General features: G+C 46.7%; 1 protein-coding gene across 3 annotated transcripts in view; it reads right to left on the bottom strand.

Annotated features, from left to right (window-relative positions):
- Positions 1–6,356: 6,356 nt before the first annotated feature.
- The window catches only part of LOC135278083 (germinal-center associated nuclear protein-like), a 54,253-nt gene continuing 35,948 nt past the window's right edge, over positions 6,357–24,661 (bottom strand). Inside the window, exons 21-30 of one of the 3 annotated variants that reach the window (XM_064384748.1) lie at positions 23,876–24,029; positions 23,011–23,100; positions 18,264–18,522; positions 17,950–18,047; positions 16,142–16,532; positions 14,789–15,046; positions 14,134–14,263; positions 12,333–12,539; positions 8,351–8,501; positions 6,357–6,650 (exon numbers count right to left, since the gene is read on the bottom strand). In XM_064384748.1, coding sequence (XP_064240818.1) covers positions 6,492–6,650; positions 8,351–8,501; positions 12,333–12,539; positions 14,134–14,263; positions 14,789–15,046; positions 16,142–16,532; positions 17,950–18,047; positions 18,264–18,522; positions 23,011–23,100; positions 23,876–24,029 — 1,897 coding nt within the window. In that variant the 3' untranslated portion in view covers positions 6,357–6,491. The remainder of the gene's footprint in view (positions 6,651–8,350; positions 8,502–12,332; positions 12,540–14,133; positions 14,264–14,788; positions 15,047–16,141; positions 16,533–17,949; positions 18,048–18,263; positions 18,523–23,010; positions 23,101–23,875; positions 24,030–24,661) is intronic. The other 2 variants (XR_010345659.1, XM_064384749.1) reach the window with 2 other exon arrangements.

Below are 24,661 nucleotides of genomic sequence, written 5' to 3'. Positions count from 1 at the left end.
CGGGGGAAAGTGGGTGGGGCCCTGTTGGCGGGGACTGAGGGGCGGGGCTGGCGGGTGGAGCCGACGGGGCGGGGGGAGGTGGGTAGGGCCTTGTTGGCGGGGGCGGAGGGGCGGGGCCGGTGGGGGGGGCGTGGGTGGGGCTAGTGGGGGGGCGTGAGGCGGGCCGGTGGGTGGGGCGTGGGGCGGGGAAGGTGGGTGGGACTGGCGGCAGGGGGCGGGGCCTCTCGCGCGCCTTCAGGGGCAGTGTGTCCCGGGAGCTTAGCCCGGTGCGCCGCGCTCTGAGGTGAGGGTATCTCTGAGGGTCCGGTCAGGAGGGTCCCGCCGGAGGTCAGAGGGAAGGACGATGTGGGGAGCGAGGCTCGAGCGAGGGACGGTGCGGAGGTCAGGTGGCAGGGAGTCGCTCTTGCGCCGCAGGATTTGCCGGGACGCCAGGGCCCGGGGTGGGGGTGGGAGGCCGCCCTGAGGTGAAGTGGGCGCGGGCAGGAGGCGCCCGGGCGAGACCAGGCGGAGGGCGGGGAGGAGCGGAGGGCGCCGCCGGGCGTCCCTGGGAAGCCGAGACAGGCGCGGTCTTCGCCCGGGGCGTGTGTGCGTCGTGGTGAGGCCGAGGGGCCAGAAGCCCTGGAGCCCCGGGCGGGGAAGGGCTGCGTCGTCGGCCGGGGCCAAGCGCGGGAGAGCTCACGGGGCCGCTGGAGTTCGGGGGGACCCCAGGAGAAACTGAAGGTGAAAACCTGAGCAGCAGAAGGAGGTGACCGCGCTTGGAAGGGACAGCCGGACGCAGCAGGGCTGTCGGGGGGGGGTGGAAACGTGGCTGCTGGAAACGTGGCCGACGTCTGCAGGCTGCAACCGTGGGCCCGAAGTCAGGTCAAGGACCCGGAAGACCCCAGCGCGTCTGCATCTGCCCCACAGAATCCCTAACATCCGGTCACTACTGCCCCAGCCTAATGAGCGTCTCTGCAGCCACCTCTCAATTCCTGCCCGAAAGTTGGAAGGGAGAGTGGACAAAAGGAAAACCACCCACAGGCACCTTCCCGCAGTGGAATAGCGGGTTTACACAATCGAGGATACTCAACTCTTCCTATCCCAGTTCAGAAACAAATGAAAAAGACACAGCGATAAGATGGGTGGATATCAAAATGTCAGCCTTGCCACAAATAAAAAGCTAGTTTGAAGGACAAAGCTTAAATCTGCAAGATTTAAAAAAGCAAGAGGTCAGGCTACGAAATCACCCCTGAATCAGAAAAACGTATCCCCCAGCCTCTGGGCCATAGAGCTGCCTCATCAAGCTCTATGCAATTGAGTGCCGACTAGAAGACACCTCTGCCCCGCGCCCCAGTCAAACCACAGACCCCAGAAAGAACACTCAGAGGGACCTGAGCGCACTCCACCCTATCTGTTCTCTGAAATACAACCAAATAGTCACTCCACTTCTCTGGAAGCAGAAAGAGACTGAAAGTTTTTCTCCAGGTAAATCCCTCCATGTAGAAACATGAAGAGGAGGAATAAGGGGCTTCAGCCTGCATGGAATCTCAGACTCTGAATCTGGCAAAGCTAGGTGAGGGAAGAGGTTTCAATGGGAAAAGAGTTTTAGTTTTGATATTTTAGTGGACTGGACTTTTTTATGAGTAAAATAACCCACCTTTTTCATATTTAAAAGAAAAGAAAAAACTGTCAAATACGTCTGAGAATTGACACAGGTAAGCTTCTAGGGGCAGTCATGAGAAAAAACAATGCTTCTATCTGCTTACATACTGCCACATCCAGCTTGTTTATTAAGCCAGATTCTAAGGCTCTGAGGATTTTGGTCTGAACAATTGGGTATATGGTGCTGGTCATTTACTAAAATAGAGAAGGTGTCTTTTACTTATTTAGAGACAGGATCTCAGTCTGTCACCCAGGTGGGGATGCAGTGGCACAATCATTAGCTCACTGCAGCCTCAAACTCCAGGGCTTAAGTGATCCTCTGGGCTCAGCCTCCCGAACAGCTGGGACTACAGGCCTGTGCCACCACACCTGGCTAATTTTTTTTTTTTTTTGAGACGAAGTTTCGCTCTTGTTACCCAGGCTGGAGTGCAATGGCGCGATCTCCGCTCACCGCAACCTCCGCCTCCTGGGTTCAGGCAATTCTCCTTCCTCAGCCTCCTGAGTAGCTGGGATTACAGGCACGCGCCACCATGCCCAGCTAATTTTTTGTATTTTTAGTAGAGACAGGGTTTCACCATGCTAACCAGGATGGTCTCGATCTCTTGACCTCGTGATCCACCCGCTTCGGCCTCCCAAAGTGCTGGGATTACAGGCGTGAGCCACCGCGCCTGGCCACCTGGCTAATTTTTAAGTTTGTTAGAGACATGGGTCTTACTACATTGTCCAGGATGGTCTCGAACTCCTGGCCGCAAGCAGTCCTCCCACTTTAGCCTTCCAAAGTGTTGGGATTATAGGCATGAGCCACCACATCTGGCCTAAAATAGGGAAAGTTTGATTGGAAAGTTCAGTTTAAGTAGGGACAAGTTATACTAGCGATGCTTATTAGATATTCAAGTGAAATGCTGAGTAGGCTGGCATTCAGGAGAGAAGATAATGCTAGAGACAGGTATTTGGGAGTCATCTGCTTTCAGGTAGTGTTTGAAATCATGAGATTGGACAAGATCAACTAGGAAATGCACATACAAAAAAGAGAATTCCAGCAGGAGCCCTGGGGCACCAACCTTTTCCAGTATAGAGGAGTGGCCACAGAGAGAAGGAAAACCAGAAGAATATGTAGACATAATATAAGTGAAGATATGGTGATCTTTGCTGAGGCTTTGAAGGGATTGCAAAATGAAGACTGAAGTATTATTGGATGTAACAAAGCAATGTATTGGTGACTGACGAGCTATCTCAGGAGACATGGGGAGAAAACTCTAATGGCAGTTTTAAAAGAAATTTCCAGTTAAACATGGCAGATTGAGCATAGGCATTAACTTCCACTTCCTGCCCAAACCCTACTCACTTAAGTAATAAAAGACATAAAAACCCACAAAGAATGGGAGAGGAGACACCAGTAAGCAAGAGAAGTCAACAAAATTACAGAGGCAGGGAATGGATTGAAGAAGTTATAACTGACTTAGCCAGACAAAGTTGAAACTTAATATTTGTGGGTGAAGTCAAGAAGAAAGAGACCAGTCCTGCCAGCGAACACCAGGAAGGTGTCGAAATTGGAATAACTGGTGGAAAATTTTTGTAAGGAACAGTGTGACCATAGATTCCCCTCTCTTGGGTGGAGGAAGCCTGCAGTTGAATCAGAGTAGGTGTGACCTCAGGCATGAGGCATAGCTGAGGGCCACTGAAAGCAGAGGAATTAAGTGAAAGTCTACACATGTGAGTCCAGGCTCACTTCTCCCACTCAGCCAGATAGCATGAGATAGGAGTGGAAGGATTCCTCTGGAGCAGCTGGTCCACAAGAAACATCCTGCAAACACTGGCAACTATGACCCAGTGGCAAAACAGAAACCTATTAGCTGTCAGGCTGTGTACCCATTGACACAGTTTCCAACAAGCTCCTTAGAGCCCCATCATCAGCATGAGCCAGACATTTGAGGAAAACAGTGCAACATTACCTCCAGCCATGCAAGTGATCCATCGTGGACAGCTGATCCAGTCAAGCCTTCAGATGACTGTAACCTCAGGCAATACCTGACTGCAGTTGCATGAGAGATCCCAAGAGAAAGCTGCCCAGCTGAATCCTCCGCAAATTTAAGCTACTATATTTGGATAATTTGTTCAATAGCAATAAAAACTAGGAAAAAGGACTACAAAATACCCAGCACAATAAATTGGGCAGGGGTTGGTGAGGGGGTGGGGAGGCAACATATCAAGTAATGTTGTTGAGAAATTTGAGACCACCAGGAATAGAGGTGATCTCAAGAATTTCTGGCAACAAAAAAGCAAAAACACAAGGGAATGATTTGCAATCTAAAATTCTATTCCCATTCAAATGATGAATCAAACATAAGGATAAGTCAAAAAAAAAAAAAAAAAGAAAACCCATTTCTTTACTCTCACAACATGCTTTTGACACCAGATGTAAAGGATTTCTTCCCATCAGCAAGCAAGCAATCAGTTCTGCAGCAGACACCAGCCAGGTATCTGCTTCAGTCCTGCACCGTGTATCTGGAGATAGCAGCAGATCACACAAGTTGAGGACTTCGTCCCACAAGACTGAGCCCCACGTCCAGTGTCAATCACAAGCCCCAGGTTGTTTTACCTGTCCTTCTGGGTTCCCATGACCCCTTCCTTGGCTTTAATTTGCTAGAGCAGTTCACAGAACTCAGGGAAACACACGTTTATTACAGAGGATAAAGGCTACAAATAAACAGCCAGATGAAAAGATACACACGGTGAGGTCTAGAAGGGTCCCGAGAGCAGGAGCTTCTGTCTGCAAGGTGCTGGGGTGTGCCATTCTCCTGCCATGTGGACATGTTCTCGTCCACCTTTCTGGAAGCCCCCACACATCTGGCTATCCACAAGCTCTCTGAACTCTGTCCTTTTGGGTTTTTAGGAGGCTTCATTACACAGGCATGATGGATTAAATCATTGGCCACTGATGATCAACGTACTTTCAGTCCCTCTCCCCCAGCCTCTGGGAGTTTAGGGGGTGGGCTCAAAGTTCCAACCCCTCTAGATCATGTTCTGGTCTTTCAGATGACCAGTCCCTATCCTGAAACTACATAGGTGCTGCCAGCCATCAGTCATCTTACTAGCATATAAAAAGACATTTTGCAGATTCCAAGGATTTTAGGAGTTGCATGTCAGAAAGCAGAGGCAAAGACCAAATATATATTTGATAATATTACAGTAGAAATAAAGACATTTTAGATATTCAAGCTCAGAAGGCTACTAAAGGACAGGCTTTATCAAGAGAAAACCAAGGAAGAGGAAAATATTATTCAGAATCCAGGAAATGTCCAAGCTATGGCAGGAAGACAGGGTTCCCAGAGGATCATCTCTAAGAGAAAGTGGAGCATACTGCCTGATGCACATGACTTTGTTGGGAAGAGCTTTACACTTAGGGAAGTGAAGTAGTGACAGGAGCATAGAAAACCAATCAAATGAAAAAAAATTCAATTATTAACTCCAGGAAAAATCAACAATTATACCTAAAGGAAATATAGTCATAAACTAATAAAGGGCTCAACAGCAAATGGTAAACATAGTTATACTAAACTGTGAATGCAGGTTTCAGCCAATATTATATTAAACTCTTTAGGGAGACTAATAGAGGAAATGTGGGTGTCGAGGGTGGGGGTGATTACACGTTGCAGGAAAGACAGTTAAGAGAAGCTAACTCCTTCCATTGTAGGAAGTCAACCATCTCTAAAGTCAAGATTAAAAAATAGCATTATTTAAGTTTTTACATGAAGTTAATCACTGAAGATCCCTGAGTTGAGTAATGTGTGTTTGAGGAAGCAGGGATTGGATGGTGGATTTGGTGGAGGAGTGGAGGAGGTTCTCTTCTTAGTGCTGTTGTTTTTTCAGTGAAACAAGGACATGATCTAAGAATGTTGGTGGTTTGAAGAGAATGAGAAGACATGAAATTGAGTCTGGGGATGGAGGATTACAGTCAGGAGATGCTGAGTGCCAGTTTAAGATTGGTGGTCATATTCAACATCACCAAGTCTATTAATACTTCTTTCTGTATGTGGCTCAGATTCAACCCCTCTTCACACCAATTGCTAGCGAGCTCAGGCTTATTCCCTTTGAATTTCACCTGGATGGCTGCAGCACCCACCTCTCAAGATTGCTGCCCCAAATGCCATTTTTCTCTGCCTAACATTCAACAACTGGTTCTCACAGCTCTTAGAACAAGGCAACAACAATCTCCAATCTCACCCTGTTGGCCTGTTCCCCCTCACTTGGCCACACAACCAAACTGGTACCTCCAAGCTTTCATCATGTCCTCTTCTTAAGTACACTGTCCCCAGCCACACCCCTGCACCCCTCTCTAGGAATCCTGCTTTCTCTTCTACCCAACCAGACCCTGTTCCATCCTGTTTTCTCCCTGCTACCAGTTCAGGCCCATGCCTTGTGTACATTCTCTGAGAGTTATGTACAGATACACCTGCTCACTCTCCTGGATGTAATCTGGGTGAGCCTGGCAGGCAGGGGCCCTGTGCCTTAATTCATCTCTGCATCACTGATGTCTGACACATCAAGGACTGCAAGTTTGCTGAGAGAATGAATCGCCCGTTACACATGGAAATGTAAGCTCCAAACTGCCTCAGAGCATATGCTGGTGGGTGACAGTCTGCCGAGGTCATGAAAATAGAATACTGAAGATGTCCCACAAGGTCAACAACTTTTCATATGAAAAACTGGGAGACTTTGACATTTAAATGGTTTATTTGCATGATTAACAATCACACTTCCAACAGTGCATCAAGCATCTGAGAATAACATTATTTTGAGTAAAAACAAACTCTTCTGGAGAGACCCCCCTTCCCCATAGGTCAGGCTGCTCAAATGTCCACCATATCTAGCAATGCAGAGAGATGGAGCTCAGAGGCAACTTCCTCTTCCCTTGAACTCTGGATCAGCCTTTCCAGGTGCGTTAGCCGTTCGGTCAGACATGTTCCTGTCACCTCTGACAGCTGCAGTTGCTCCCTTGTCGTGTCATTCTATTTGAATAAAAAAGAAACTAAAGAGTTCTGGGATGTCAATAAACCACGACCTATTCTCTGTGAAGTGGGTAGATCTGGATCATGTTAGAAACCTCATCTGAGTAGTCATTTATTTTTTAGAGGGAAAAATTACCAATTGTACATCCTTCCAGCCTCATTTAGCTTGTACAATCAGCTGGTATCTGCACATAGACCGTCTGCCTTTGTATTCTATCATGAACGATTTCCAGTGTCAGTCATCTTTCACCCAGGCTGGAATGCAGTGGTGTAATCATAGCTCACTGCAGCCTCAAACTCCTGGGTTCAAGTGATCATCGCAGCTCAGCCTCCTGAGTAGCTGGGACAACAGGCATGCCCTGGCTAATTACTTATTGTAGAGATGAGATCTCTTTTATGTTGCCCAGGCTGGACTCAAACTCCTGGGCTCAAGTGATCCTCCCTTCTCAGCCTCCCAAAGTGCTGGGATTACAGGCATGAGCCACCGCACCCAGCCAGTCATTTTTAGAAAATATCATTGTCAAGGGCTGTGAAGTATTCTATCGCATGAATGTATTATAATTGTTTAATCAGACTCCCATCTTCAGATATTTAGTCTTTTTCTACTTTTGTACAGTATAACTAATACTATAGTAAACATTTTTATACATTAGTTTTAGTGAATATCTGCTAATTTCTTTAGGTCAGAATTGGTAATTCAAAGGGTATGAATATTTTAAAAATATCTGCCAAACTGATAAATGGAAACAGTATGTCATTTTAATTTGCTTTTCCCCCCTACTGAAGAGCTTCCTAAAGCCAGTCCAGGAGCACAGTTTTTACCTGTCCAGTGGCACATATCTGTGATTAAAACTCTGTTTTTGCATCTTTAACTACTGAAGGAAGAATGGTAAGTAAGTAAAAAGACCTTAGGGTTTGGAGCCAGTTGGATCTGGCTCTGAGTAAGCAACCCTAACCACTCACTACTGGAATACCCTTGAGTGAGGCATTGACTTCCGGGAGCTTACCTTCCTCATTCATTAATTTTCCTCAAGAAAAACTAATCCCAGATTGGCTGGGCACCGTGGCTCATGCCTGTAATCCCAGCACTTTGGGAGGCCAAGGTGGGCGGATCACCTGAGGTTGGGAGTTCGAGACCAGCCTGACCAACACGGAGAAACCCTGCGTCTACTGAAAATACAAAATAAGCCAGGCGTGGTGGCACATGCCTGTAATCCCAGCTACTCAGGAGGCTAAGGCAGGAGAATCACTTAAACCCGGGAGACGGAGGTTGCACGAGCAGAGATCGCACCATTGCGTTCCAGCCTGGGCAATAAGAGCAAAACTCCATCTCAAAAAAAAATATAAAAAGAAATGAAAATAGAAAAATTAATCTCAGAAGAGAGCTCTGGGTAATCCCAAAGCTCAGACAAAATTTGCTCTGACAGAAGCTGCTGTCATCACCTTAATGCCCTTAACTACACATCAGCAGCTACAGGTCTTATTCAGTTCTTAAGAATATTTCAATTCTATTATTTATTTCATAGGCAGAAACTCAAAATCACTTGGGTCTCTATAACAATGATATGATAAAAGTTAAAAAAAAGGTCTAATTTTAGCTAATAATTTGTTGGTCATCACAACATCATAGGATAAATTTTCCCCAGCCATTCTCTCAATCTTTAATTCTTATGTAAATGACAAACATACTTTCTTCTCACCTGTGGGCGAGTAGTTATAGGTATTTTCATCACAGATTCAATATTGTGAAAAATGGACACTAGAGTCTGAGGAAGATAGAAGGGAAGGGAAGTTAAATCCGTGAATGCTCCTGAGTCTTCAGACAACCATTGCTGAAGTTGATCTTCAAACCTGAAACAATTTATGATCATAAAAATATTTGAGCATCAGGAAGTTAACAATTGTTCATTAATCTTCTATATATACTTGAGAACTTTTTGAGCCTCTTCTTTTTAATTTTATTAATTAATTTATTTTTTCCGACGGAGTCTCACTCTGTTGCCCAGGCTGGAGTGCAGTGGGGTGATCTCGGGTCCATGCAACCTCTGCCTCCCAGGTTCAAGTGATTCTCCTGCCTTAGCCTCCTGAGTAACTGGGATTACAGGCACATGCTGCCACGCCCAGCTAATTTTTTGTACTTTTAGTAGAGATAGGATTTTACCATATTGCACAAGCTGGTCTTGAACTCCTGACCTCAGGTGATCTGTCCACCTCAGCCTTCCAAAGTGCTGGGATTACAGGCGTGAGCCACTGTGCCCAGCCAATTTTATTATTATTATTTTTGAAAAGGTCTTGCTCTGTTGTCCAGGCTGGAATGCAGTGTCACGATCTTGGCTTACTGCAACCTTGACCTCCCAAGCTCAAATGATCCTCCCACCTCAGCCCCCCAAGTAGTTGGGACTACAGGTGCACACCACCACACCCAGCTAATTTTTGTGGAGACCGGGTTTTGCTGTGTTGCCAGGCTGGTCTCCAACTCCTGTGGTCAAGTGATCTGCCCACCTAGACCTCCCAAAGTGCTAGAATCATAAGCATGAGCCGCCTGCCCACCTCAGCCTCCCAAAGTGCTGGGATTATAGGCATAAGCCACCACACCCAGCCTTAAGCCTTTGCTTTTTACTAAGAATGTAAGAGATGACATCAACTGAGAAGTAGAAATGTACTTATTGAAAATTTCATAACTTCCTATGATAAAGCTTAATTTAAAAAAAGAACTAGGCTGGGCGCGATGGCTCACGCCTGTAATCTCAGCACATTGGGAAGCCAAGGCAGGCAGATCACCTGAGGTCAGAAGTTTGAAACCAACCTGACCAACACGGTGAAGCCCCATCTATACTAAAAATATAAAAATTAGCCAAGTGTGATGGCAGGTCCCTGTAATCCCAGCTACTCAGGAGGCTGAGGCAGGAGAATTGCTTGAACCTGGGAGCCGGAGGTTGCAGTGAGCCAAGACTGTACCATTGCACTCCAGCCAGGGCATGAGAGCAAAACTCCATCTCAAAAAAACAAACAAAAAACTTCCCTTTAATTTACAAATCCAATTTATATTTAATGAAAAAGGTGGCATTAATCCGAAAACAACTGCTTCTGTGTGTTACTTAACATTACTTGTAATTGTCTTGTTTGGCTTATCTTCTTTTTATTTACTTTGGTTTTATGCATCTATAATTATTCTGACATTTTCCAAATGTGTGGATTGCTGCTTATAACTTACAATTAACTCAAAATAATATCCCACTGCCACCTAACATACTCCAGAGCTGTCTACTTTCATATACCGGTCTTTTCAAGAAAAACAATCTTGGCCAGGTACAGTGGCTCATGCCTGTAATCCCAGCACTTTAGGAAGCTGAGGCGTGTGGATCAGGAGTTCAAGACCAGCCTGGCCAACACGGTGAAACCCCATCTCTACTAAAAATACAAAAATTAGCCACGCATGGTAGCAGGAACGTGTAGTCCCAGCTACTTGGGAGGCTAAGGCAGGAGAATCACTTGAACCTGGGAGGCGGAGGTTGTAGTAAGCCAAGATTATGCCATTGCACTCTAGCCTGGGCAACAGAGCAAGACTCTAAATTAAAAAAAAAAAAAAAAAAGAAAGAAAGAAGAAAAGATCTCATCCAAAACCACTTACAGACACTGATTCTAGAAATTGGACACATTCATTCATTCTTCCAACACATTTATCAAGCCTCCTCCAAACGCTAGGCATCATCCTAGGTACAAGGAATATTGCACTGAAACAAAACAGGCCCTGCCCTAAGCAATTTATCCTTTAGTGAGGGGAGACAGACAAGGAACACATAACAAGAGAAACGGTCTGAGGAAGAGAAAGACAAAGCCGGGCCATGGAAACAGGAAGGTCGGGGATGGGCAAGGAGGGCCTAACAGAAGCAGACATTTGAGCAGAGATCTGAAGTGCGTATGCGATCAGCCATGGGGATGCTGGGGAGAATGGAGGGGCTGGATAATCACAGACAAAAGGAACAGCAAACTCAAAGGCCCAACTGTGAGCTGCTCGCCATGTTCAAGGATGGAGCAGAGGTCAGAGAGGAAATGTGGGACAGATCACTCCGGGCCTGGCCACCCTTGTAAAATCTGCCTTTCATTCCAGTAAAAGAAGGAAACCACCGAGAGGCTGTGAGCAAGCAAGTGACCCAACCTCCATCTTAACTCACCTGAAAGGCACCCACCAGGTCTACCAAGACTAAACGACAGCCTACTATAATAATCCAGAAGGAAGATGACAGCGGCTTGAGCCAAGTGGTAGCCATGGAAGCCGTAACAACTGGTCCAATTGTGAATACATTTTTAATAGAGCCAACAGGATATGTGAGTGGGATGATGTGAGAGGATGATTCCAAGCCACCTGATCTAGGCAGCTGGAAGGATGGAGCCGCCATCAACAGAGACGACCCTTTAGCAAAGGAAGGGTTGGTTAGTAGAAAGTCAGGAACTGGATTTGGGATATGTTAACTTTGCAGTGGCTACCAGACATCCAGCAGATGCCTAATGAAGATTTCAAAGAAGCAGTAGGATGTTCCAAGTCTGGAGTTCACAGGTTTGAGATACAAATTTGGAGTTGTCAGACTATTGATGTTATTTAAAAATCCATGGACCTGGATGAAATCTCTGAGGAATAGGTACAGATGATGCAGAGGAGAAGTTGAGAGAATGAATCCAGGGGGCAGCTGCGGGATAAGGAGGAACCAGCAGGGTAGGAGGGGACATGCAGACATCCTAGGAGCAAGGAGGGGAGGAGCAAGTATGGGATGCTGCCAGGGACTGGAGTTCACGGTCATGTTCAGTCCTGAGCTGGCTGCAGGAGGCTGGGAAAGAAGGCTGAGGAAGTGAGTGTCACAAGCGTTTCTGAGTTTTACTATTATGAGGGCAGAAACATGGAGTGGTGGCTAAAGAGGGAAATGGGCCCAAGATAGGGAGAAATGCGGCATGTTTCATGCCTGTGTGTTGCTGATGGTACCATTAGGATGGGGAGGGGTGGTAACACAAGAGGGATCCCATGGAATGAATGTCCTTGGGAGAGCAGGAGATGAGATCCCAGCCCAGGGAAGGACTGACTTTGACTAAGAGCTGGATGGTTCCCTTCTAGCAACAAGAGGGGTTAGGAAGCGGGTACAGGGAGGGTGCTGGATGTGGCTGGGAGGGAAGGGAAGGCAGAGGATAAGCTGTGGAAGGTCCCTCATTCCTGGTTCTACTTCTCAGTAAAATGGTAAACATGGCCATCGGATGAAAGCAAAGGTATGCATGGGAGGGAGGGATGTGGGCAATGCAGAGAAGGGGCAGCCCAGCTGCTGCCTAGTCACAGCATGGGACGAGCCACCCAAGGGCAGGGTCCCTGTGGCCAGCCATACTGTTCAGCACTCACCATCTTCTGAGTAGACTCAGCCACATGAATTTCCCACAAAAACTTAACACTGACTTTCAATAATAAATAATAAATGAAATTCACTTCAATATAAAACAGTTAAAAACATACTACCTATTGTACTGCTTCTGTCTTCAAAGAGCTTTTAAACAGTCACACCACTACAACTGCTGCTAATAACCCACCGGCCCTTCTCCATCCTGGTTGTCTTGTATCATCAATCAAGCAATAGCCAGTCTCCCCTCCCAGCATAAAGTGGACTAAACAAGACACATGAATTCGAAGGAAGTGGACTTCACCTCTTGTTCTCCTCTTTCTCCAGCAGCAGACTGCTCGACAAACACTGCATCAGGCGCTCCTCAGCAGAAGCTCCTCGCATCAGATCCTCTGTGCTGGGAATCCTCCCCTCTCGACCACACTCTGTGCTCCTCTTCCAGTTACCGTCCGTGTGAAGCAATGGTATGGGAAAATTGTTTGCACAAGCATGAAAAGTCTTTATTCCCAAACTGTAAGTACATGATTTGAAACGCTTATGGTCAAGAGAAAATATCTCTACAGCATCACGTAAAGCATATAGATAAACTGCACATGTGCGTTAACATGTAAGAACAGGTGCCTTAGACACGTGCCCTCCTGGGACAGCTCATGCTGGCCTGGCCTGCTTCCAAGCTTCCCCCAAGTCAGGGAGTAGGGCAAAGAGGGAAGGCAGCCCCTGCACCGTGGTGACCCTCATGCACAGAGGCATCGAGACTGCCTGTTCCTCTTGGAAGCTTCTGCTCTCACGAGGCAGCTTTTGGAGCTTCTCTGCTTCATGTTTTCCTTCCCACCCCAGGGTTCCAGATTCTGTTTTTCCCTAATATTGGCAAGGTCCTTATTTTTTGTATTTAGCTTTGGAAGTAATGTTTACAAATGATGAGAGAAGGCATCTAACATTGTTCTCTAAACATATGCCAGTGTTTGTCCTTTCCGCACTAATTTCACTTTTGTCACATATGGTTCTGTTTCTTGACTCCTTATTCTGATCCATTCATCTATTCTGGCTTCCCCACGTGGTTTTAAGTACTGGAGCTTTTTCTATGTTTTGATACCAGGCTGAGCAAACCTTGTTAGGCTTATTTAAAACTTTCTTAGTAATTGTTGAGTATTTTCTTACCCTGAGGAATTTTAGAACTTATCAACACCAGAACTGACACCTTCACAGCATCGTATCCTCCTGTAAACAACCTAATCTGAACCTCAATGGCTCAGGTTTCCTTTGCACATGCAGGCCCTGAGAAACTCGTATGTTGTGAATGAGGCTTTTTTTTTCTTTTTTTTACATGTTGTGGGTCTGTCTATCTGATCAACTTGCTGAATTCAGAATGGTTCTATGGGCTTGACTGCCGATTATCTTGGACTGACAACCGTAGTGTCTGGAAATGACAGTTTCTCCTTCCTTTCGGTGTTTGTGCTTGTAGCCCACATCCCTGTGCTGGTCAGAATTTCCAAGACAATAGTGAATAGCAGCCAGGACAACAGGCTGGTTCTGACTCCAGTGTTCCTAATGGTCTACCAAGAAGCATGATCCCACCCACCCCCCACCTTTTGGTAGTTTTATGTTAGGTAGCCTTATCAGGTTAGGACCTTTTTTTTTTACTCAAGCTAAAGAAATGACCCAAAATAAAGCAATTTTATTGGGAATGGGTATAAGTTTTAAGAAATGTATTTCAACACCTGCTACAATGGCCACTTATTTTTGTATTCTGGCAATAGATTACATTAATAGATTTTCACTGTTACTGTTTTTCCTGAGAGAAAGCATACTTGTGAACTTTTTAGGTACTGTGCTTTAGAACCAGATTTGGAAGTGAGATGAAATGTCAGCTGTATTCTCCTGGTTAGGTTGATTTCAGGGTCAGGTTTGCCTGATAAATGAAGTGAAATGCGTCTAACTTTGCTCTAGAAGAGTTTCTACTGCATGGGAATGACCTGTTCCTTGAGGGTTTGTCACAATCTGCTCACAATGGACTGGATTTGGCATGTAGGATGTTAATTTCTGTGTACTTTGGAAGAAAAATACAGTTTAGCAAGCAACAGAAACATACTGAACATGAATCTCACCGTCCGTCTCCCAGCTGTATCTCCTTCTGTGTCTGCAATCTGGCTTGTTCCCATGACAAAGGAACATCATATTTTTTCAAATGGTTTTTAAAAAAATATACACATATCTGACCATCTTCACTCAGCGCCTCTGAGAAAACAATACAAAAACAGATAAAGAGATAAGTCTGGGCAACACAGCAAGCCCCTGTCTCAAAAAACAAAAAGGAAACCAGGTAAAAATAATATATAAAGAGCAGCAGGTGGCCATTTGGCATGTGCTTAAATTCACTGATTTAAGGGCAAGTCCTTCAATTAATTATTATGTGACTTCCATACTTTAATTAAATAGGCTCCCAGTGTCCATGCGTCACTCAAAGTCCAGACAGGCTGATATCCAGACTGGCAGGGCCGGTAAGAACTACTCAAAAGCCACAGAATCCTTTCTAAGAGCCAGCCTAGGAAGCCTGTTTCAGGGAGGTGAGTTCAGGCTCTACTGGAACCTTCTTAGCTTGTTTTCAATGTTTCTAAGTCACTGACTTGAAGGAGGAAGGCCTAAGGAAAAGAAGGGTAGGGACTCGAGAGAAAAGAAATATCAAGTAAACATCGTCCTTTGCAGAGACTGTACCAGAAAGTCTTGTGAGGCGCTGATCGCACTGCACCGAGGTCTAACTACCTGATGTAACAGGAAGCCGGGGGGGTGTCCAGTCTCTTAGCTTGTGGTTGATACACAAGGCGATGAGATCATCCCATGGGATGTCCATGACGGAAGGGCCTGCCCCATGGACTGCGGAGGGGCTCGTGCTCTTCCACCTATGGTAGGTCCTGCAGAGCAGGTTCTCCACCTGGGACTGGAGGACAGGCTGCGTCTGGCACGAGCTGGGGATCTGAGAGGCGTACTGCACAACCATGGAGCAAACGGGGAGCCAGGGGGCTGGGGAGAAAGTGCCTCATTAGTTACAGGTTTGGCCAAAGTACAGGTGAAAATGTGTATGAAAATATTTTTAACTCTATTTTCTTAGGAGAAGGCAACTGTGAAGTTGAGAAGTCTGCTTTCTAAACACAGCGGAACCACAGTTGTTGAGGGCAAGAGCAGCTTGCTCCCAGGGTTTAGGTGAGGGATGCAGACAGTCCCCCTAAACAGTGTTGATAGCAAAGGCACACCATACCCAGAAACTCTGCTTGTGCCTAGGAATCTGTATTTTAACAGGCACCCAGGTAAGTCTGGTATACGTTGTCTTGGCTTATTTTGGTGAACCCCAACCTAGTCAGAACACTAAGGGCTTGTGGTGAGTGGTTCGCTTCCCTTTGGGTTCCTTCAGTGAGCATGGGTTAGAGGTACTACAGACCACACCCCACAGTTTAGAAGGGCACCTGAGGCCCAAATGGGAGGAGTGTCTATGCTAATGCCATGACTTCCACCACATAAGCAGCTCATTCCCTGCTGACAGTGTCTGCATGGGAAGGAGCAGCCCCATGCCACACTGGGCTTGAGCCAGCCAGATGGCCTATAGGATCTGTGTCAAAGCAGCTCAGAGACCTCAGCCAGGAACAGGGGCACAGCCAGAGCCACAGAACAAGACTTCTTTGACAAAGAAGTAACATTAAATCGGCACTGAGTGCCATGGCTGTGGCTTGGGGATAGGGCTACATGGTCCCCATGCTCTTTGCCCCTGACTCGTCTGTTTTGAAAACAGGGACCATGTGAGGCAGGCAGGACAGGATCAGGGTTGGTGTTCCTCCCAGTACCACCTGCCACTTTCCTCCTGAGGAGAGTGAACTCCCATGGACTGCTGTGTCGGTCAGGAAAGGCCAACAGCCCCCACTTCACAAAACCCAGCTTGTTCTGACCTGTGAACCCAAAGGAAGGTGCAGGCAAGCACACCGTGGGGACACCCCATGTGCCCAGTGAAGGTGGATGCGCACCCTCACACTGGTGCCCAACACCTGCCGGGTGGTCACTACGGTGAGAAGGAAGCCTGAGGCTCGGCTGCAGCCACTCACCGCTCCTCCCAGCACAAGCACTTACCCTCCAGGGGCGGAAGGTCCATCTGCGGAAGCTGGAACCCGAGCACAGCCTGCTTCAGCCAGGCCAGGTGCTCTGGGGCATTCCAGTGCAGGTGAGGAAGCAGCCGACTGCCCCCCGCCTCGGCAAACTCAGTGACAGGCCAGGACAGGTCACACAGCTGTTCAGAGGACACCACGGAAGCCAGGAACTGCAGCACACTGTTAAACAGCTCAATGATGGCACCAGGCTCCTGCGAAGGAAGGCCACCCAGACGCCTCTCTCTTCTGTCATGGAAAAAGCGGCCACTAAACTCACGGCCAACCCCATCTTCGACATACTGAATGAGAGTCTGGCAGCAAAGGTCAAGGGAATGGGGGCAGTGGGAAACCAGCCACTGCACCGCTTGCAAAACCTGAGAGCAAAGACATTCAGAAAAGACTTGGTTGAACAATTCACACTGTTTTTCAAAAACAGCTTTCTGAAACAGCTTGATCCCCTAAGGCTGCCCACAGCAGGTAACACCAGAGTACCGGGCTCCCAACTGTGGTAAGAAGGGGAACAGAAGTGTCCTCTGCAGTTGAGTTTAGCCTTCTAGGGCTCTGGAGACATGTCCAGCAGAGGAACTAATGAGGGGCCCCCAGATCCCATTTGGCCTGAGGAGGAATGTGACCTGCATGCTCACCCCCCTGGAAGGGCCCAGGCCCTCAGGAAACCAGCCCTGAACAACCCCTTCACCATGCACAGAAATGGAAGCCACGTCTTCTGACTTTTGGAAGGACTAACGGCTTCACTATGTGCCAAGATGCCGTCACACCATATATTTATCTTACTTCCTGTAGTTATTTTAATTCTTGGCACTTCCTTCTCTAAATGGTTAGCAAAGCCTCCCGCTGCCTTTCTTTTTTTCTTTTGAGAAGGGGGTCTCCCTGTGTTGCCCAAGCTAGTCTCCAGTTCTTGGGCTCAAGCAGTCCTCTTGCTTCAACCTCCCAAGCAGCTGAGATTACAGGTTTGAGGAGACACCATGCCCAGCTTCAGACTTCCTTTTCAAAGGAAACATCAAATAACATTATTTCTTAATATATTCAGAGGACAATCACCCTAGAAAAATAATTTCTATATCTGACCTTCAAATATAAGATATGTTCATATTTTAAATTCATAGAAATAAAAACACTAAAAAATTTTACATGAACAATTTAATTTGCAGATAGCAGGACTGGGCAAATTTCATCTTTTGATTTCTGCTTATGTTTTTGGAAAGTTCTATAAACCACACACCTGCTGCCAGGTGCAGTAGCATACCACAGTAGTCCCATATACTTGGGAGGCTGAAGTGGGACGACTGCGTGAGCCCAGTAGTTTGAAGTTGCAGGGAGCTATCATGCCACACTGGGTGACAGAATAAAACTCTGTCTTAGCTGGGCGCGGTGGCTCACGCCTATAATCCCAGCACTTTGGGAGGCCGAGGCGGGTGGATCATGAGGTCAAGAGATCGAGACCATCCTGGTCAACATGGTGAAACCCCGTCTCTACTAAAAAATACAAAAATTAGCCGGGCATGGTGGCGCGTGCCTGTAATCCCAGCTACTCGGGAGGCTGAGGCAAGAGAATTGCCTGAACCCAGGAGGCGGAGGTTGCGGTGAGCCGAGATCGCGCCATTGCACTCCAGTCTGGGTAACAACAGCGGAACTCCGTCTCAAAAAAAAAAAAAAAATTAAAACTCTGTCTTAAGAAAAACACAAATGCTAATATACGCTCAATTCCAGATACAGCAAAAGGGAAAAAAATCAAAATACCTTGACAGACCGTTAAAAATGGTGAAGGCTTACCTTAGTTGAACCCTGTAGATCATTAGTGGACTCAGGGATCTCCGTAACAGTGTAATCTGAAATCAGCTTGGCTGAAACCAAGTCCTGCAGCATCAGACCTTTAAGAGAAAGAGATGAAGGTCACACACATTCCGCTCTCAGCACACCTGCTGACACAACTCACTGTGCTGACCACCCCAGTCCTGCAGTGGACAGTCCTATAAGGGTCGCTGTCTCAGTGATTCCTGACCCCACACTACTGGACCATCCTCAGACCAAGCATCCACCCCTTTATTAAACAATGCTGGTTCATAAACAAGACTTCCTTCACAAACCTTCCTCTACTTCCTTCTCAATGGCATCCCCTCCTGAGCTGGGCACAAGAACCACCAGCGGAAGTGCAGGCTGGAAGGGCTTGGCCTGCAGGAGCTGCTTGAGCTGCAGCAAGGCCGACAGCCAGTACACGTCCTCCTCTGCCACGTCCTCACTCCTCACTTTGGGGGGAAGCAGCAGCATGAGCCCACTGGCTCCCAGGAGGTCCTTCTGCGTCTTCACGGCATCAATGGCGCCATCACTGAGGGCGCCATGGGTCACCTGCAAGCGCATCAAGATCATCAGGATAGACGCACCACAGGACACATCAGCAGTGACGCATCTGCCCCAGAGCAAGTGCAGTCAAAGCTCTCCATGCGCTAAATACTGACTGCACTCCAGACAGGCTTCCAAGGGCACAGCTGGGCATACCCTACAGTTGTCTTACTTCCTGCAGTTATTTTCATTCCTGGCACCTCTTTCCCTAAATCCAATTGTTAGCAAAGACCCCTCCAACCTTTTTTTTTTTTTTTTGGAGAAGGGGATCTTTTTATGTTGCCCAGGCTGGTCCTGAACTCCTAGGCTCAAGCAGTCCTCCTGCTTCAGCCTCCTGAGTAGCTGAGATTACAGGTTTGAGGGGCCACCAAGCCCAGCTTCAGACTTCCTTTTTAAAAGAAGTATCAAATAACATTCTTTCTTCATATATCCAGAGGACAATCGCCCTAGAAAAATAATTTCTATATCTGACCTTCAGATAGAAAATGTATTCATATTTTTTTCTTTTTTTTTTGAGACGGAGTCTCACTCTGTCGCCTAGGCTGGATTACAGTGGCACAATCTCAGCTCACTGAAACCTCTGCCTCCTGGGTTCAAGCAATTCTGCCTCAAACTCCCGAGTAGCTGGGACTACAGGCGCCCACAGCCATGCCCAACTAATTTTTGTATTTTTAATGGAGATGGGGTTTCACCATGTTGGCCAGGCTGGTCTTGAACACCTGACCTCAAGTGATCAGCCCTCCTTGGCCTACCAAAGTGCTGGGATTACAGGCGTGAGCCACTGCGCCTGCCCATGTTCATATTTTAAATTCGTAGAAACAAAAACAACGGAATTAATGCAACAGAATTAGTCTAAGAAATGGCCAGTTCAACAGGTAATTTAGTCTCCAGCTAGAATTGTGTTTTGACTATATTACTAAAATTTTAATTAACCTTAAACAGGTATGAAAACAGTTAAAACTAGACACAGTGGCTCATGCCTGTCATCCCAGCACATAAGGAGGCCGAGGCAGAACTGTGTGAGGCCAGGAGTTCAAGACCAGCCTGGGCAACATAGCAAGACCCCATCTCTACAAAACTAAACAAAACTTTAAGCCCATAATAACATAAAGAGGGAAGGCAAGCCAGCAGCAGATGAGGGATTCTGATACATTTCTAGAAAGCAGCAAGCAGATGGGTCCAATCTCTGGGTCAGGGAAGCAGAGGAAGCCACACCTAAAGGCTGCAGCTGTGGGTGTGGAGGGAGCCAGGTTGACTGAGCCTGCAAAAGCCCTGTATATCCAGGCCCTGCAGACACCAGGAGCCAAAGGTGAAGTTCAGAGCCTGGCCCTATAGGCACCCACCACTGCAGGCAACCTTATGCACAACCAGTCCCCCGGGCCCCTGAACAGGAGTCCTGAGAGGATCCAGACACAGGGGCGTGATCAGGCACAGTGGAAGGGACTCGGTGTCAAACCACTCCCGACCCTACCCTGAGAATACCAGCAGCTCTCCAGGAAGCAGAAGGCACAAGTTCTTTCCAGAAAGCCTGAACAGTCTAGGGACCAGACACGCAGATCCAGACATCTGGGAGTCCCTCCGAAAAGGCTGGCTTTCCATTTAACTACCTCCCACCCCACCCCAAACACAGAACTTCCTCGCCAGCCTTGTAGGGCCTCACTCAGTTATAGACAGACAGCCTTGGGTAAGGCATCTGAGGAGAGCCTCCAACATAAAAGAGATAAACTAGAATAACAGAAGAGGGCGGGGAAAAAAAAAGGAACCAGATAATGCATGAACTGAAGAAAACTTAGACCCCCAAAACCCTAAAAAGATAAGATGATGCATCCAAAAAATAAGATGCTATGAAAAAGTCAACGTAACAAGAGGAAATAATATATATGGAAGAAAAAAATCAGTAGAACTACTGGAAAATAAAGTCAAGGAAATCTTCCAGAACATAGTAGGAAGAGATAAGATTGAAAATAGGATAGAAAGGATAAGAAACTCAAAGGATCAAATGATGAGGTCTAACATCTATCTAACAGAGGCTCAAGAGAGAAAAGAAAACAGAGATTGGGCATGATGGCTCACACCTGTAATCCCAGCACTCTGGGAGGCCGAGGCAGGCGGATCACGAGGTCAGGAGATCAAGACCACCCTGGGCAACATGGTGAAACCCTGTCTCTACTAAAAATACAAAAATTAGCCGGGCATGGTAGCGTGAATCTGTAGTCCCAGTTATTCGGGAAGCTGAGGCAGGAGAATCGCTTGAACTCAGCAGGCAGAGGTTGCAGTGATCCAAAATTGCGCCATTGCACTCCAGCCTAGGCAACAAGAGCGAGACTCCATCTCAAAAAAATAAATAAAGTGTGAGTGTCACAAAAACATGACTGCTAAGCCCTGCACAGAGAAGGAAGTCCAGTGCCAGGCATGACAAAGTGAAGTTTTAGGATGCCATGAACAGAGAAAAAAGGCTTCTGGAGAGAAACAATACCAGGGCACACAGAAAGGAACAGGAACAGTCTCAGACTCCACCTCAACAGCAACAGTGGACGCTAGGTGACAGTGGAGCAAAACTGAAAGGAAATAATTTTCTTCTTTTTTTGAGACAGGGTCTCCCTCTGTAATCAAGGCTGCAGTGCAGCGGTGCGATCACGGCTCACTGTAGCCTCGAACTCCCGGGTTCAAGCAGTCTTCCCACCTCAGCTTCCCAAGCTCCAAGAACTACAGGAACAGATAATTTTGGGGTTTTTTTGTTGTTTTTTGTTTTTTGAGACAGAGTCTTGCTCTGTTGCCCAGGCTGGAGTGCAATGGCCCGATCTCAGCTCACTGCAACCTCCGCCTCCCGAGTTCAAGCAATTCTCCTGCCTCAGCCTCCTGAGTAGCTGGGATTACAAGCACGCACCACTACGCCCAGCTAATTTTTGTATTTTTAGTAGACGGGGTTTCACCATGTTGGTCAGGCTGGTCTCAAACTCCTGACCTCGTGTGATTCGCCCACCTCAGCCTCCCAGAGTGCTGTGATTACTGGCGTGGGCCACCGCGCCAGGCGAATTTTTGTATTTTTTATACAGGATTTCACCACATTGCCCAAGAGGGTCTCAAACTCCTGTACTCAAAACAATCCGCTTACCTTGGCTTCCCAGAGTGCTGGGATTACAGGTGTAACCCACTATGTATGGCCAGGGAAGTAATTTCCTACCTATAATTTTACAAACGTAGCTAAACTACGAAGCAAATACAAGAATAAAATAAATCTTTTTTTCTTTCCCCCAGCCTAAGTTATTTTGTCAATAAAATCATTTTTGCTGGGTGCAGTGGCTCACGCCTGTAATCCCAGCACTTCGGGAGGCCAAGGTGGACGGATCACGAGGTCAGGAGATCGAGACCATTCTGGCTAACACGATGAAACCCCATCTCTACTAAAAATACAAAAAATTAGCCGGGCGTGGTGGCACACACCTATAGTCCCAGCTACTCAGAAGGCTGAAGCAGGAGAATCGCTTGAATCCAGAAGGCAGAAGTTGCAGCAAGCCAAGATCGCACCACTGCACTCCAGCCTGGGCGACAGAGCAAGACTCTGTCTTGAAAAACAATAAATAATAATAAATCATTTTTATAAGGGAAAGGACTCAGAAAATTCCCCTCCCATGACATGTACCATCCAACAAGGGGCTGAACCAAGAAAAAATACCACAGCTGCTGCTAATGGCAACACTGAGCAAGCACTTGGCCTGTGCCAGGCATTGTCCTATGCAGTCTGCGTGTGCAGACTCACTCCGTCCTCAAGAGCCAGATGAGCATCTCCAGCACACAGCACCTGCGCAGGCTTGGGCAATTTCTTTTGGCTTTGCTGAGTAAAACAGGACAGTAAGTAACTATCCATACATAGGTGGCAGAGACGTTAGGGAACTTGCCCAAGGTCACAGAGCTTCCAGGTGGAGGAGCAGGGACATGTGCTTGCAATGATGGCATGACGGCACATGCTGCCTGGATGGAGACCAGCCCACAGATGAGGGTTCCAGGACACAGGGAATATGGATGGATCGGAATATGGAAGTGACAGAACATCTGGAAAACTACTGAGATATATACAGCAACCCCCCCACCCCGCCCTGTAAAAATCAAAGCAATAAGGAGAACTATGTTAAGTGAGACAATAAGGCAACTCCAGTTCTTGCAGGAAAAAAATAATTGTGGTCATAGAAAGAACACTACTGGTTCTGAGGCGAATAGAGTCACAGAGCCCATTCGCTGGAGTGGGCTCACAAAGTGACAGTGTAGCCATCCTGGGAAGACGTGGAAGGCTGAGTGGGATGACGGCACAGGAGGCCACTCTGCACCTAGTGGGGTATGCAGCAGCCACGAGGCCCCCGACTCCACCTGGTGTCCGTGCCCACGTGTGATCTCCTGCCCTGTGAGCTGGGCCTGGCCACTGAAGCCAACAAAAGCAACAGGATGTCACTTCTAAGTGTAGGTTATAAAGGCACTCAGACTTCGAGCTTGGCTCACCTCTTGCTCACTCTGATGAAAGCCAGCTGCCATGCTGTCAGCTGGGGAGAGGCCCACGTGGCAGGAAGTGAGGAAGTCTCTGGCCACAGCCTGCAAGGAAGTGACGCCACCTGGATTCCTGACCCACAGAAATCTGATAACAGATGTCATTTTACGCTGCTATGTTAGAGGTAATTTGTTATTTGGGAATAGGTAACTAATACATTTATATTAATGGGAAGTCAGCAGAGAACACTGAAATGGACAAACTGAGAAACAGCTGTTAAGTGTGTGATCTGGAAACATGAGAAAAATGAGGCCCTGAAGAAAGGAGTTGAGAGGAGAGAGGAGCTACTGTGTCTCATTTTAAATCACGTGGCGTTATTTGACTTGTTTTTAAGTACATGGAAGCGTTACTTTCATTAAAAATGAAAATGAAGGTAACAGGAACAGTAAACTAATTTCCAGGAGATGAAATATGACTTTGTAATCACAGGAAAGGGAAGAATGTGCACCAGGAAGTTACTGTCACCTCAGAACAGCAAAAGCATGGATGGCTCTTATCATCTTTACATTTCTTCTACATTTCCTCATTTTTTTAAAGTTTTGTATACGGATTACATTTAGGAAACTCAATATATAGTATTAAAATAGAAAAATTAAAGAAGCAGGCTGGGTGCAGTGCCCACTGCTAAATTTGGCTGGCTTAAAAAAATAATTTTTAAAAAACACTAGAAATGACAGACATAATACTTGCTTCTGAGCCTCCCATAGTCTTTCAAAACCACGTTAGGGAATAAATAGTATTTGCATGATTCTAGTGATATCCTGGAGTAAGTGAAAGTAATGAAAACATAGAAGTAAACACAAAGCAATTATAATTCACCTTTATACACACGTTTACAGAAATCATCTGATCCCCTTTGCCGCTAAGCGAGTTGAAAAGCGAAAGCGTCCGAATCCCACCAGCATCGCTGCACGTGTCATCCACTGAGCCATCATCTCCCATGAACTTGACTTTCAACCAATTTGCCAGAATTCTATAGATTAAAAAAAAAAAAAGAAAAACACTTAAGAATCCAATTCTAAATGTGAATTATAAAGACTTCCAGGAAAATAAAAAAGAGAAGTATCACACAGATGTAGGTCCAAAGTTACCAAATCTTACTATGAAGTTGACCTGCACAAAAGAGGCTGTCATTTAAAAATGGAGCAATGATCTTTACCTGTTCATAGGGTCTTACCGTCACCCAGGGTAGAGTGCGGTGGTACAAACTCGGCTCACTGTAGCAAGCAAACCTCCTGCCTCAGCCTCCTCAGTAGCCTGGACTACAGGCACGGGCCACCATCCTCTGCTAAGTTTTGTTAGTACAACACAGATGTTGCTCACGCTGGCTTCAAACTCCTAGGCTCGAGCAATCCCTCCACAGCCTGCCCAGTTGCTGAGATTACAGCTGTGAGCCACTGCACCTGGCTTCTACTTGTTCTTAATTGAGCAGGAGGGAGCACTCATAGAACCGGCTCATTCTAATGTGACTTAAGATTCTGAGGCATTAAGATTTTTAGCAACAGAAAACATCCCTAGAGTTTGAAATACATATTTTTTATGATCAAATTTCTCACATCTGAGACCTTAAGAATTCCTAAGTGATATATGAACTTAGCAAATCAC

This window comes from Aotus nancymaae, unplaced genomic scaffold (assembly GCF_030222135.1).
Source record: "Aotus nancymaae isolate 86718 unplaced genomic scaffold, 86718_ANA_hifiasm-v0.15.2.pri h1tg000036l, whole genome shotgun sequence".
Taxonomy (NCBI): domain Eukaryota; kingdom Metazoa; phylum Chordata; class Mammalia; order Primates; family Aotidae; genus Aotus; species Aotus nancymaae.
The sequence above is the reverse complement of the archived record's forward strand: the minus strand, read 5'-3'. Positions and strand labels throughout refer to the sequence as shown.